This window comes from Bombus huntii, unplaced genomic scaffold (assembly GCF_024542735.1).
Source record: "Bombus huntii isolate Logan2020A unplaced genomic scaffold, iyBomHunt1.1 ctg00000062.1, whole genome shotgun sequence".
NCBI lineage: Eukaryota > Metazoa > Arthropoda > Insecta > Hymenoptera > Apidae > Bombus > Bombus huntii.
Window position 1 is genome coordinate 442,344 of NW_026099323.1, and position 15,593 is coordinate 457,936.

Here is a 15,593-nt window from a genome sequence, read left to right on the forward strand (position 1 = left end):
GATAGGAAATCGACTTCTGGGTATGTAATTAGATTGTATGGAAATGTAATTGGATGGAAGTCTAAAAAACAAAGGTGTGTGACAAAAGCCTCGACGTATGCAGAGTATGTTGCTCTATCGGAAGTGGTGAGCGAAGTAATGACTATCAGAGAACTAATGAAAATCTTCGATGTAAATGTAGACGATAACCCTGTAAAAATCTATGAGGATAACTCTGGAGTAATGAGTATAGCAAAATACGGAACTTTTACAAAAAATTCTAAACACATCGAAGTTCATTACCACTACGTTCACGAGTACGTAAAGGAAAATAAGATAAACATAATAAAAGTAAGTACAGAAGAAAACACTGCGGATATTTTTACGAAGGAACTGTGTAGAGACAAATTTGAAAGGTTTAGGTCATGGATGAATGTAAAATAAGAGAAATGTAAATAAAGCGATAAATGTTAAATATTTTGTTAATTCGACAAGTATGTAAATAAAATTAAGTGTACAGTATAAATGTAAGGAGGCGTGTTAGGGAAGTGATACATTTACACTGTACATGAGAGTGTGTGTGTAAGGGTTAGAGGGCGTCAAGGTCTTAGTGGAGACAAAAGACTGTTGCCAGATGTTAGAAGAATCTAGGATAGTCGGTTGGCGACCAGCGTGCGTGCAAGACGTTCTTCAGAGAGTAATATAGATGTATAACTGTTGTGTGGGAAATATAGTCAATAATTTGTATTCCCAAATCCTCGAATTTCCTTAACAAACACATAACATTGAAGCGCGAAATTTCAAATTCAAGGAAAGATAAATAACAAATATTGCGAACAAATGATATTAAATTTACAATAATCTCATATAAGAAAAAATAAAAGGGATAAAAGTAATACAGAAGATAGAAAAATCTATAAAACTGGTGGCTGGGAAATAGAAAATATATAAATTTATGTTATTAGAGTTTAGTACTTCTGTCGATCAATGTGTTACGACCGTTCGCGGAGAGACGCAGTCGCAGTAGCGAGAGGCGTAAATTCTCGCTACGATTCGGTGAATCGACGCCGCGAAGTAGTCGTTCCCCTGTTTCGGTTAAGATAAGAGGTGGTTAAATGAATATGACACAGTATAGTAAGTTATATTTCACCGTTTATTCCAACAACTTATAACGAAGGCAGTTACGCTGATGCGTATGTACGAGATGAATAAGTGACTGATCTGTGGGTGTGTCCTACCCGGTGGAAGGATATTGACCGTTCGAAGGATGTAAAATCAGAACTGTCTTGGGAGACGATGCTGTCTCGGAGGAAAGCTAAGGATGGGTGTGTCTAGCGCACGGGACCATCGGATTTGTTGGTGACGATTTTAGTTAGGATTTTAGTTCAAGCTGAGTTGACCGTGATTCAGTTCACGAATATCGGAGAGGAAAAGTCGTAATTCACAATATTACACACAATAATACCTTCACATAAAGGAACACAGCTCAGATGAGACTTTTTATAGTTAAACTTTTAACGTACTCATAGACACGAAATTTTTTTTTTAAATAGAACTGTTACATTTTACGACACGTATAACATCGAACATTTACCAACATAGCGATGCCAGCGTACATATATATATACTGGTGTACTGGTCATCTTTTTTCCACACGTTTTTAGCTTTTTAGCTGATTGTGAATGGGCGCCTAATCAGCCAATCAGAAATGGCCGGTATTGTATGAATCCTTTTCTTCAATGCTTGAAGAGCTGGATATTTATCCAAAACTGGTGCCCCAAACATATATTCGAAATTTTCAAGGGTCTCTGCAAATACGAAGTCCGCCCATGTCGTCTGAAAAAAGGTTTGTATACATTTATTTTGTACCTCCTCTGTTAAACAATTTTTTTAATTTACCTTGAAAAATGTGAAAAATCGAACTCTTAACTAAAGATCACTAGCTTTTTAGGAAGAATTTGGATTTTTATTTTATTGTCAGAATTTAATGGATAATTTTAGAAACTTCAACCTTTGGAGGTATTTGTTAATTAAAAATGACAAAACTGGTATTATATAAAAAAGAGTAATGTGTATCCTGAATCAATGTCGAATGGAAATTAGACAGTTCTATAAAAATAAGCCTTCTCACGATTCCACAACTTCATAGCTTAATTAAATACAATTCTTCGGCGATATAATTACAAATACATTTACAGGAATTGTGTAATATGATAAATATCTCGTTAAAGAAATTGAAATCGTAAACTCTAGATTCTAGTATTCTTTCACTTTCATGTTTCCTATGAGCCCTTCAATCGCTAAATATTTTGCGATGAAACACGTATTATTAAACAACATAATCATACTAAATTAATTTAATATGACTATTTATTATTATTATATAATAACACAGTGATGAAAGAAATAAACTGGTCAAGTAATCTAAGGAACGATAATACGTATCTATGTCAGTGACAGTGAGAAAAATTCAGATATCTGTACTTAAGTGATTACACTTATAAGTATCATTATATATTATATAAATATGATATTTCGAATGGTATCGTTTATCAATCATTAAACAAGAGTGTCATATCCAGAGAAATGATTTTACATATCTTAATCTTTGCTTTGATTACGATAGTAATAATTTCTATCAAACTTGATGAGGAAGATACATGAATAATTATCTAAAAGCTGAAAATCTTGGCAAATTCATTTGTACATAAACTAACAGGAGTGAATTTTAAAGATACACTCTGCTCTCAACAATTAAAGCTGTCTTGTCGCAACAAAGTTTCAATAATTTTTTATGGACAACATGGCCCAGTTTGCACAAAGACTAAAAATTTTAACATTAAATTTGGATAAAAAATCTTACGGTAGTAGGAATGATATATCCTTTATTTTTGCCAATAATCTGGTCGAATTTAGTCAAGTAAAATGGTATTGTTTCGTTCAAAAGTTGATTCTTCCTCGCTTCCTTCTTTTCAGGATTCTCCTCCATGCGATAGTAGCAGATATCTGAAACGTATATGAAACCCCAACCGTTACGTTCATTTGTGTTTTTTCCCCCAAACGAAGAGAAAATAAGTTGTGAAAGAAGGAGTAGCCTCTCATAGTTCCTACAATTTCTTCATTCTCTTTGCTTTCTTCAATATTGCCTCAACAAGTTCCTGTGGTTCACGATACTTGAAATATATACAATGTTACCAGCGTGGAAATTGTCTTGGAAACTTGGAAAATCTTTCAAGAGGAACAACATTGCTAACTGAGATTCGAGAAAGGAAAGGTAAGTAAATCCTTGCTACTACTTAGAGCTTTTTTATTTACTTCTGACGAGTAAAGTACTGTTATTAAAATTTGATTAAAAATACCAAGAATGTCGAGATATAAACAACCATTTGTGGAAAGGTCAGGAGAAGCAGAATTATCGAATAAACGTTATATAACTCTTAGTGATTAAGTAAGAGGAGAGAAACGAGAAAAAAGTCTTTTATCTAGGTCTTAATAAAGTATACTATATTTATCTAATTGTATACTTAAATTTATCGATCAATTATGAACATGTAATAACATTTATTTCTTTCAACTACTAATTTTTAAATCATCTGCTGTTCGGTTAATTGAAGGATGTCGGCTTTCTGTAGAAGTATTTCATATTTATTATTTAATTATGAATAAGGAAAAAACATACAAAATATAGTTTTTAAACGGTTTATTATTTATAAAGAGAAACATTGACTCGGGATATATATACTATATATATACTATTTACTTACAATTTTTTTTTTAAGACTTCAAAGTCGAAACAAGCACAGGAAATTTCCAAGCCGGTTAACAGAAACTTGAATGAGACAAAAATAACCTTTAGATCAATATATGTTCTTCTTCCCCCCTGTTGCTTCCACGTAACTCTTATCCTATTGGTGGAGCTGTGCTGTTATGTGAAATTATGACTACATAAAAACATCCGGAAAGACTCATTGAATGATTTTATAGTTTAAGGTTAATAAATTTCCATAAATTAAAGTTGAAAATTTATGAGAACATGTTTTCTGTAACAAAACTTAGTAAAAACAAACTAGTAAGGTTTATAGATTCTTTAATGATTATGTATGTATTCATAAACTAGTTCGATAAACATCGTTCGATAAAACGTCGAACAACACACAACATTGAAGCGCGAAATTTCAAATTCAAGGAAAGATAAATAACAAATATTGCGAACAAATGATATTAAATTTACAATAATCTCATGTAAGAAAAAATAAAAGGGATAAAAGTAGTACAGAAGATAGAAAAATCTATAAAACTGGTGGCTGGGAAATAGAAAATATATAAATTTATGTTATTAGAGTTTAGTACTTCTGTCGATTAATGTGTTACGACCGTTCGCGGAGAGACGCAGTCGCAATAGCGAGAGGCGTAAATTCTCGCTACGATTCGGTGAATCGACGCCGCGAAGTAGTCGTTCCCCTGTTTCGGTTAAGATAAGAGGTGGTTAAATGAATATGACACAGTATAGTAAGTTATATTTCACCGTTTATTCCAACAACTTATAACGAAGGCAGTTACGCTGGTGCGTATGTACGAGATTTTTTTTTTATTTATTTTTTGAAATTACAATCAATTCTCGCGTTGAGAATATGTACGAGATGAATGAGTGACTGATCTGTGGGTGTGTCCTACCCGGTGGAAGGATATTGACCGTTCGAAGGATGTGAAATCAGAACTGTCTTGGGAGACGATGCTGTCTCGGAGGAAAGCTAAGGATGGGTGTGTCTAGCGCACGGGACCATCGGATTTGTTGGTGACGATTTTAGTTAGGAGAGTGAAGGAAGTGGCTTCGTTGTCAATTGGTTAACGAAGGGTCTTAACCGCCCTCGAGAGAAAGTGGTTAGTGGGAGGAAAGTTGCAGCATACGTGAGAAAAACTAACTTTCCCTTGTCCAGTCGGGGTAGACAATAGTCTTTAGAAATTCTTCGGAAACAGACGTTTGTTTGGTTTGAAGGACCTTTTCTAGGAAATCTATGAGATTTATGGAAGGTACTTGAAACTATGGAGGATACGCTGCGAGTATCCGGTGACATCTGGTTGCCATATTGCTCGCGGTGCGACGTAACAAAATGGAATAGAAAGATTATACCACAGACGAAATTATACTTTATACTTTATTATACTTTATACTTTATTATACTTTATACTTTATTATTACATTATATCAATTGACATCTTTGGAATTACAACGATTCGATACACATTTTAACGTTTTAAACGTTTTAACGTTTAACATTCTAACATTCAGTTAGAACTTTGTATTGATTAGAGATATTGTAACGACCAGAAATATCGATACATATATCAATACTTTTACCTCGAAATTCGTAGATTCGTACTCTTCATTGTCCATACAAATTGTGTCATATATGTCCAAACCAAATTTAATTTCCAATTTAAAACCAAAATTCTTTTTCGAAAATGGCACTTCCAATTCTTCTTATTCTCACTATTTAATTGCTAGCCGTATCAAGTAACAACGAAAAAAATAATAATATCTAAACGTTAAGCAGGTCCATATTTTTGGGGATACAATTAAAAAAGTAAATCGTCGGTGGAATATTGTTTCACCTATCAAGAATTTTGGAAGATATAATTAGAAAGGTACAACCTGGGTAGAAAATTGTACTCCTTATCGAGCATTTTTGAAAATATAATTGAGAAAGTGGAATCTGGATAGAAAATTGTTTTACCTACGAAGCATTATAAAAAGTAAGTTTAATAAAACTATACCTTGGATATTTCATATATTTTTTCATATTATACGCATTCGTTAAAATTTTACACTCCCAAACATCCTGCTATACTTGCACAAAAAAGCGCAGTCTAATAATATCCCCCTCACTGCTCCTCGCATTTTCTTTCTAATCATCTCTCGTTCGCTTTTCCTGATATTATTCTCAGCGTAAGTTCAGAGTGGCGGTTTTTAAACTCAGGAACGCGCGGCTGTTCGTTAAATGAAATATCAAACGTAAGAATTGCCGCAGTCTTAACGCGAGATAATTCATTTCGTGGCACAGAGCGCACGTCATAGAATATTAATTCATATCTCATATAAGTTGCGAATAAAAAAAGCAGATAAAACAGGACAAAAATCCGATAATTACCGCGAATCTTTACGCAATTTCAAGAAATACAAAAGAAATTTGTTTGTAAGCATGCTACTAAGTATTATTAGAAGTACTGTACTTTCGATATTTTACATATTCTTGCATATTTTCTACATTTTTCTGTATTTTTGTATCCTTAAACTTTCCGTAAACGCGTAAACGTCTGCGCTCTGACAATGACAAGGAAGATTCTACTGATAAAAATAAAGCATCGAATTTCACCGAACTCTCAGAAATGTAATTCTCAGATCACATAAATTAAAAAGAAAGAACAAAAGAAAATACAAATATATATATATATACATACGTAGCCACAAATCAATTTGGATCACGACAGATAAAATAGGTAGCAATAATGTCTCCACGAACATTATCATAATTTATTGGAATTTACATAAAAGCCAAAGAATGCTATTGTTTCAATGACACGGCGTTTTGTCGAGTTAGATAAATATGAATTGTGTGTTTGAACAAGTGTTCGGTCGTGTTTCACGCGACGAAAAAGGAAATCACAAGACAAGGTGTCGCCTCGTTGGAAGCAACAAATCGCAATACGAGGGTGGAAATTGGGTGACACCGGGAGGATTACGAGGGATGAGAAATCTGTCGAGAGCGTGAAAGGCTCGCGGTCACCGGGTTTCTCCAGTTCTGTCGCTTTTAACGCCGAGTTCTTCCGCTTCGAGGATAGAAGCTGCGAAATATCGAGGCCATTGTCCAAAGATTTTCAAGAATATCCGATGCAACGTCTTGAAATTTACGAGAGCAAGTCTGATAAATTCTTATCTCTGGTCCATTCGTGGCCAATTTTTTAATACCCTCGTAACTTGTAACGACAAATGAAAATATTGGTACAGGCCAATTTTTTTTTTTGGATAAAATCTTGTGTGAATTTACAAAAAATACGATTCTTCGTTTAATTCTTTTCCCTTATTGTCTTTACATATTTGGAGTTTAAACGCGTTATAAGTACGTTTTTTTTTAACATGATTACGTAGAATTCTTATTCTGAATAAATTATTTGTTTCCGCTTCATAACTGTTTCTAAATTACAGTGCATTTAATCATGAAATGCACAGTAACATTTTATACTTTTTACGTTCTAAGAAATTTTCAGGATCGGTTAAAAATTAAATTACAGTAATGGTAATACTCAATATTAATGTCAGACGTGGATACTTCACTGTTTTGTATAATAATTTGTTATCTTGGCATCGATCAAGGTATCTAATATACAAAGCGTACAGATTAATAAGAATTTTAATTAATCTTTCTTCTATAGTATTCACCGTTCTTTTCGAGCTCGTACCATTTCAAATAGACTTTCGAATAGATTTCAAAGATTTGTCTGTTCAAATAAAACGCGATCTTTTTTATTTCCCTATCAGTCGTCCCGTTACTGTTCCGTTGTTTCCAACAGATTGCAGATTCGTTTAAAAAACATTTGTAACGAAAAACAAACCCACTCGCAGAAATGTTATTCAATATCGCATTTATAACTTTCATAGACATCCTCCTCTCATTGCTATCATTGTAAACAGATTGAAACTTCGTTTGCAAACACTCGCGATTAAAAAAAAAGAAGAAGAATTAATCTTAAACAATTTTATCTTGTGTTCCATTTATAATTTTCATAATTGTCTTCCCGACGTTGTATCATTTTAAATGGCTTTTTTCTATCCATCTATGTTGCAGCGAGATCAATGGTCCTAATTAGTAAATTGCACGATGGGTTCATAGAAATTCACTTTTTATGAACGCGATGAAACGAAATGAAACCTAAGTAGAGATTTGTTTTCTCATCAAGTGTAACGAGTTTTATACTTTGGATAGATTGCCTCGTTGTGAGAAGGTCTTAATCGTTTATAATTGCGATTAAGTAATTGCAATAAGTCATATTTTTAAGAAACGTTCTTACATGCTGTCACACACTCTAATTAGAAAAGGATCATGAAACATTCGGTTTATGATATTATTTGTTTGTAAATCTTCCTGCTTCCGGAAACTTTTTTAAATATGAAAATATTTATATACAAAATTAAATATTTTTTTCAATATCAACACTTCTTGCGTTTATGTTGTCCTAGTCAGAATTATATTATTTCGTGTATCCTGTTGCTTTTTATATGATAGTCCTCCCGTTGGCCGCGGATTCGTTATCAAGCCTGAGGCCCTCGTCACTAGTGTCACTATCGACAATAAAGGTACCCCACCCGCGACCGGACGATGGAGAACTCCAACACGGAATCGCAATCTCCCGCGAGCCCTGCCCGGGAGGGCGCCTCGAGCTCGGACTCGGAATGTGACTCGAGCTCGGATTCGGATTCAGACTCGACATCAGAAGTGGCATCCGAACACACGTTGTCGGCACGGGATCGTAAGAGTATCGTGCGCGCACTAAAGCGGTCGCTAGGGAAGAAGAAGAGGAAGAAGAAGAAGAAGAAGAAGAAGAAAGGACACCGGGCAACCTGGGTATCGCTACCGCGCTTCAACTCCGAAGCCGCGGACGCAGATCCAGCCGCCTGTGCACAGCCGTCGGCCTGCTCATGAGGGACCACCGCCTGAAAAACAGCGCACTGTATTCTGCCCTAAACCGTGCCCTAGAGGGTCCGGCAGCGTATTGGCTTACGCAGATAATGAACGGCGACGAGCTCACCTGGCCAGATTTTAAGGAACAATTCGCCGCGCACTTCGGTGGCCAAGAAGTAGCAGCCGCGTCGCTAATCAAGGTAGCCGAGGAACTACCGCGGGACGGCGAAACACCAGGAGCGTACGGAAATCGTATCATCACCCTCCTGGGGTCGAAGTGGCGAAATTCAACCAGGGAAGAGGTACTCGCCGCCACCGCCCTCCATCTGCTGGGCTCGCGCGATGAACGTTTTAAGCGACTAGCGCTCACGAGTGACATCACGTCGGTGAAACAATTCCAAAGAGAAATGAAGCCCTTCCTATACACGAAGTGGCCAACGCCCCCGTCGTGTAGGTCATTAGCGAGCTTCGGAAACAAACGAGGCAGGTCACCCGCCCCCCTGGACCAGGTGTGGCCACTGCGGTATTTACGGACATCCGACATTCGAATGCCGCAAGAGGGCGAAGTGGGAACCGAAGAAGGACCCCCGACGGCCGGAGGAAAGCCGACCGGCTGCACCACCAAAAGCGTTGTGCTTTCACTGCCACATGCCGGGACACATCGCGTCTCGCTGTCCATCGCGGCGAGAAGAAAAACATTGCCCCGAGGACGAGCGCCGAGTCGATGCCTACGTGGTGGAAGCCCCGACGGGTAGACCAAGCCAGCAGGCCACACACGATGACGTGTAAGTGTCAGGATGGCCGAGTCGGAGACGAAAGGACGCCGGGGCCCCTCTGGAACTTCAGGACAACACCCTAACCTTGCAACCTAGAGCCCAATATAGCCATAACGAAACAATCGCAAGTATCCAAACCGATAGCAATCGTACGTCGATCGGAGGATCGTGTGTACTGAGACACTCGACCGGAGTCTTGTTTCGGTGGCGTCGTTGGGATGACGAGCAGTCTTGCTAGAGAGCTGATCGGTGAAGGAAGTCGAGTGTCTTACGAGCAGGGAGTGGTGCACGTGTGAGTTAGAGCAAGGGAACCTGTCCTCCCGTTGGTCACGGATTCGTTATCAAGCCTGAGGCCCTCGTCACTAGTGTAACTATCGACAATAAAGGTACCCCACGCGCGACCGGACGATGGAGAACTTCAACGCAGAACCGCTACCTCCCGCGAGCCCTCCCCGGGAGGGCGCCTCGAGCTCGGACTCAGAGATTCAGACTCGACATTTATATTATTATATATATTATATATACTATTATATCTATATAATATATGTATTTATATCTATAAATATATGTATAAATATATCTATTTAAAAAAATAAAGTTGACCTTCATATATCGCCAATAATATCGCGTGCGTAAAAAGAAACTAATTACATTTAATTCTTTTTTTACATTTATTTATTTTTTATTATTATTTTTTTCACAACTAATTACATTTAATTATTACATTTACATACATTTAACTATTATTACATACATTTACATACATTTAATTATTATTTTTTTCATAATTATATCTCGTTTGAAATATTTTTCCACATAATTAATTGTTTCAAAAACACATATTCCAGCCTTCTAAATGATTTATTTTGCGTATTATACGAATTATTCCATGTATAAATAAATTGTTCTCTCTACACACAAACACGCACACAGTCTGTTAATTACACGAGTTAATTGTAACATTTTTCTCGATAAGTTGACAGAGCAAGGAAAATGAGCGACGAACCTACCTACAAACTAATCTACTTCAATGCCCGTGGTAGTGCCGAACATATACGGTACATATTTGCATATATTGGCATCGAGTATACCGACGAGAGGATCCCCCTACAACTCTGGCCTGAATACAAGGATTGTAAGCGTGAAGAATCGATTTTTACTTTCATCGTTCAACTCTCAGATATCTACCATTTACTCAAACTTTTCTGTATATAAAACTTTCGTTTCACGTGCAGGCTAAACTTACTTAAAGTAAAATTTCATACGGAATAAAGTCGAACTTTTCATTAAGTTTTGCTTCCGTAATATCGTGTTTATCGAATACCAACTTAATTCACTTACGATTCTCGAATTTTTGTGTTGCAATCTTTATTGTTTTCAATGAATCGAAGCATTTCGAATATTTTGAGAAAACCGTAAATAGGTGACTTAAAATAGGAATACAAAAATACTTCTACGTTTCTCGTTAATTTAAAAACTTTTTAGGACTTGTCGGAAAAAAAGGATAAAAAATTGAAATCAGTTCGGAAATGAACAAGAACATAGCTAAAAAGTCGAAAGAACAAAGCAGACATAAAATTCGATCTTCCGTTGCGACATTTCTATCGTAAATAGTATAATAAAAGTTTTACGCAGCATAGTCTTCGATATAATCTTATATGTCGCTTGCAGATAGAGAAACCAAAAATCAACGTAAGTCTGTAAATCAATCCTGTCGGTGTAAAACACAAAATTACGTTCGCAAGAGACATTCGATTTATATTCCTTGCATTTCAATTTTCATTACAAGAACCGTGTACATTTTCTAATATTTTTTCCGTGTCTGGTATTATCTTTTATCCTTGATTTTAAAGACTTTAGGTTCTTCCCAACAGTCAAAAACACGCGATACCCTGTCCATCGTAATCGTAAGAAAAGAAAAAAAGGAGAAAGAAGATATTTCTGTATTTCTTTACTAGGCCATGTTGATTAAAACCGAAATGATTTCGATTCATCTATTCACAAGAACGCAACGGCCTCGGAAGCTGTGTTGTGATTTCCTATCGATCGTTTCCCTCTACACAGTGTTCATATGAGCCATGTTTGTTCTTAGCAATGCCTTATAAAAAGCTGCCTGTGCTGGAGGTAGACGGGAAACCGGTAGCGCAGGCTGACGCTGTGGCGCGATACTTGGCGAGGAAGTACGATCTAATGGGAAGGAACGAAAGGGATGCGTTGATATGCGACGTGCTCGTCGATACTCTTGAAGATTTGGAGCAAGGTGAGTAACTGATGAGATGACTTTGCATTTGTCTCACCACAGAGACAGACGTTCAAGAATTCATTGTGAAAAGACGGGTACAAACAAGATACGTATGTCTTTCCGTTAAGCGAATGTTACAGTTTGTTTGCAAAAGTCAGTTTTTAGATTATAGAATCGTAGATAGAATTTAGAGGATAGAAACTTTTAGTAGTCACTTTTAGTTTAGTAAAGTCTTATCGACAATAAGCAGACTACGTTATGATACAACGATTCCAAATGAAGATTTCTATCGACATCACGAATTCGATGGCTTCCAAATTTTCTTCTCTGCAATCTCAGACGCTCAACTGGAAAGAATCTTTTAGATCCCCCGACAAACACTCGACTCAGGTTATCTATTATCGTAATCTTCCTACGGGATTTTTTTTAACTGCGTTGCGTTAACGAATAACGGGATAACATCACGTTTCTCTCAACGCCTTTCAACGTTCTACAACTTTTATTCTTTGCAAATCCCTGTCTCTATATGATAAACGCTGGTTATCCGCGGAATTTACGATTTCAATTTCTTTAACGAGATATTTATCATATTACACAATTCCTGTAAATGTATTTGTAATTATATCGCCGAAGAATTGTATTTAATTAAGCTATGAAGTTGTGGAATCGTGAGAAGGATTATTTTTATAGAACTGTCTAATTTCCATTCGACATTGATTCAGGATACACATTACTCTTTTTTACATAATACCAGTTTTGTCATTTTTAATTAACAAATACCTCCAAAGGTTGAAGTTTCTAAAATTATCCATTAAATTCTGACAATAAAATAAAAATCCAAATTCTTCCTAAAAAGCTAGTGATCTTTAGTTAAGAGTTCGATTTTTCACATTTTTCAAGGTAAATTAAAAAAATTGTTTAACAGAGGAGGTACAAAATAAATGTATACAAACCTTTTTTCAGACGACATGGGCGGACTTCGTGTTTGCAGCGGCCCTTGAAAATTTCGAGTATATGTTTGGGGCATCAGCTTTGGATAAATATCCAGCTCTTCGAGCATTGAAGAGAAGGATTCATAGAATACCGGCTATTTCTGATTGGCTGATTAGGCGCCCATACACAAACAGCTAAAAAGCTAAAAACGTGTGGAAAAAAGATGACCAGTACACCACTACATATATGTAGTATCGTGGACGAAAGGTCTAAGAAATATCGGGCGAACTATGAACAATGTCGCGAGAGCCGAGGCGCCGTCGAGCCCATCAATGTGTCATCGGTCTTTTCAAGTGCATAGTTTCGTGGAAAAGACCTACGTGACCCTGGCTACGAGCGTCTGCAGAACACGTGTGCGGTGGGCCTAGGAAAAAGGCAATAGAATGCGACAGCGGCCAGAGTGTGAGTCGAGAAACAGAGTGTGAGTCGAGGAGCCGAGTGCGAGTTGAGCGAAGACAGAGTTTGCGAGTGGCGTTGCCGAGAGAGTGTTGATTGCGTTTTGGTAAAAGTCGAGTCGCTATCTAGTTATTTAGTTGCGCTGTTTTCTGTACGTTTGGCGTGAATAGTTCAGGTTGAACAACAATCGTCATTTTCTGTCTGATTAACATCTCTATTGTCCACTCCTTGTAAATACATTATATCACGATATTACATATTTTTGGGGGCTAGTCCGGGATTGGACAAGACAGAAAACGAAACGGTTTAACAGAGCTATTCGAGCTAGTTGTGAATTTACCGGTACGCGGTGCGGTAAAAGACGATATCGTTGACTGTTTAAGTTTGTGTAGTGTGAAAAATGGCAAACGTTGGGGACGAACGATTGTCGGGTGAAGAGGGTTCGACGCTGGAGGAGCTGAGGAGTAAGCTCGCGCGAATGAACCTCCCTATATCGGGTGCGAGGTCAGTGCTGATTGCAAGGCTGAATCGGGCGTGTAGGGCTGGACAATCGTATCCTAAGGGATCGACGGGCGGTGAAGAGCTAATCGGTCAACGAGATTTAGGAAACGTACAGAGAGCTGAGCGTGATTGTAACGAAGATGAAGATGTTGAGAAAATGAATACGAAGGAGTTGAAGGAGCGCCTCGCTAGTTTGGGTTTGAAAACGACGGGAAGAAAAGTAGAATTACGCGCACGGCTACAAGCGGCCATGGATGGTAACGACATATCGTCGGAAGAAGAAAGCGACGACGAAAGTGAGGATGAAGATGACAAGAAAAACGCAAGAGGATACAAGAGAGATACGCGAAGGGTGTATCAGGACCGTGATGAATATTGTCGAAGGGCATGTGTTGGTTCGACATTGAGTTTTAGAGACGTCGAAGATGCATTAGAGTCGTTTAGTGGCGACAAAGGTGAAAATGTCGAACGATGGTTCGAGTCGTTCGAGGAAGTCGCTGATACGTGCATGTGGTCGGATGGGCAGAAGGCAGTCTACGCCAGGAAGCTGCTGAAGGGATCAGCGAAAATATTTGCGAGCTTCGAGTGTCATGCCAGGACTTGGCATGAGTTGAAGAGGGGGCTAGTGAAAGAATTTTCGAGGAAAGTCAACAGTAGGCAAGTACATCAGAAACTTGAAGAAACAAAAAAGGAGAGTGATGAAGCATGTTTGGCTTACATGTACCGCATGCTCGAAATAGCCAGCCATGTGGACAAAGAGGAGGAAGCAAAGGTGGAATACATAGTGGATGGAATAATAGACGACGAGAACAATAAGGCTATATTGTACGGCGCTACGTCAATCAAAGAGTTGAGGAAGAGGTTAGTGATGTACGAAGAGCAGAAGAGTCGCAGAGCAAAGTCGATTGTGAAGCCGGCTAAAACCCAGAAGAACGGGAAGCCCAGTCAATCTGTAGATGCAATGAAGAAAAGAAGATGCTTCATTTGCGGTAGTGAGGATCATCTAAGTGTTAAGTGTCCGGAGAGGGGAGAAGGTGTTAGGTGTTCCGAGTGCAGCGGATTTGGACATATTGCAGCGAGGTGTACGGCACGACCGAAAGAGATTTGCGTAGTGTCAAGATCCGAAAAGGGGAAGTATGTGAAGGAAGTAATCGCAGGAATTAAGCTTCTATTCTCTGAAATTACTCTCAAATCTCAGAGTCAACCCTTCAAATTCTCCACACTGGATCTTCGATTCTTAATATTTGTAATATCGTAGAATAGCTTTGATTGGAGATCGGCTGAAATTAGAAAACACCGTGTACGTCGTCTTTCGTGGTTTGTTTACATCCAAGAGCGCCTAGTAACAGTGACGCGAGAAAAGATAAGCAGCGTCAAAACAGAAGTACGGTTCCACATTTCAAGGAGTGGCAATCGAGAGGCCAGAGTATGTGAGCCGAAAAGTGTGCGTGTGTGTGTGTGTGAGAGGACGAGAGCAAGAGCGAGCACGACCGAGCAGGAGTGTATTGGCGAAGATCAGAGCTAATTGAGTCGTCGAAGAGTAGAGTCGTTAGAGGTTTCGAGTCGTCGAAGAGTAGAGTCGTGAGAATTGATAGAGTTGTTAGAGAGAGAGAGAGTGTGTGTGTGTTAGATTCGTTGTGACGAGAGTGATCAAATAACTGTAAAGTTATTTGATATAGATACGAGTATTGCATTTAGTTTCCGTTAAATAAATATCGTTCTCTGTCCAATTTATATTTGTATATTCAATTTAATATTAATAAATTGTAAGTAATCGGAAAAAAATGTCTATCCTTATTTTCCGATATTACATATTTGAAGCATAAATTAAAAATCGACACATTGACTACTTCAAAGAAATTAGCCCGAACGAGACATAACTCGTTTATCGTGGTTTTCGCGCGAAGTAAATATGCGGTTTCTCAATCGTTGTGAGATTCCAACGACGTTAATTCTGTCGAAACGGCGACGCGCGACGACGATCGCACATTCTGTTGCTAGCGAGTGCTTGCAAATCGCGACGATATC

The 15,593-nt window shown here is 37.9% G+C and overlaps 3 protein-coding genes across 13 annotated transcripts in view; 2 read left to right on the plus strand and 1 right to left on the minus strand.

Annotated features, from left to right (window-relative positions):
- LOC126876028 (hematopoietic prostaglandin D synthase-like) overlaps positions 1–14,863 on the plus strand; it is a 160,854-nt gene extending 145,991 nt beyond the window's left edge. For 2 of the 11 annotated variants that reach the window (XM_050638940.1, XM_050638939.1), the window contains 4 exons: positions 2,956–3,253; positions 10,410–10,568; positions 11,526–11,693; positions 12,639–14,863. In XM_050638940.1, the coding sequence (XP_050494897.1) occupies positions 13,465–14,823 (1,359 nt within the window). In that variant the 5' untranslated portion in view covers positions 2,956–3,253; positions 10,410–10,568; positions 11,526–11,693; positions 12,639–13,464 and the 3' untranslated portion in view covers positions 14,824–14,863. Of the gene's footprint in view, positions 1–896; positions 1,826–2,955; positions 3,254–3,375; positions 3,713–4,367; positions 4,544–5,534; positions 5,734–8,261; positions 8,333–9,819; positions 9,918–9,942; positions 10,569–11,525; positions 11,694–12,638 lie in introns of those variants that run through there. The other 9 variants (XR_007693872.1, XM_050638938.1, XM_050638941.1 and 6 more) reach the window with 9 other exon arrangements.
- LOC126876029 (uncharacterized) overlaps positions 1–15,593 on the minus strand; it is a 107,321-nt gene that overhangs the window by 16,087 nt on the left and 75,641 nt on the right. The gene's annotated exons all lie outside the window — the stretch shown is intronic.
- LOC126876030 (uncharacterized) overlaps positions 9,606–15,593 on the plus strand; it is a 143,037-nt gene continuing 137,049 nt past the window's right edge. The window contains exon 1 of the mRNA XM_050638948.1: positions 9,606–9,819. The gene's annotated coding sequence lies outside the window, so the exon portion shown is untranslated. The remainder of the gene's footprint in view (positions 9,820–15,593) is intronic.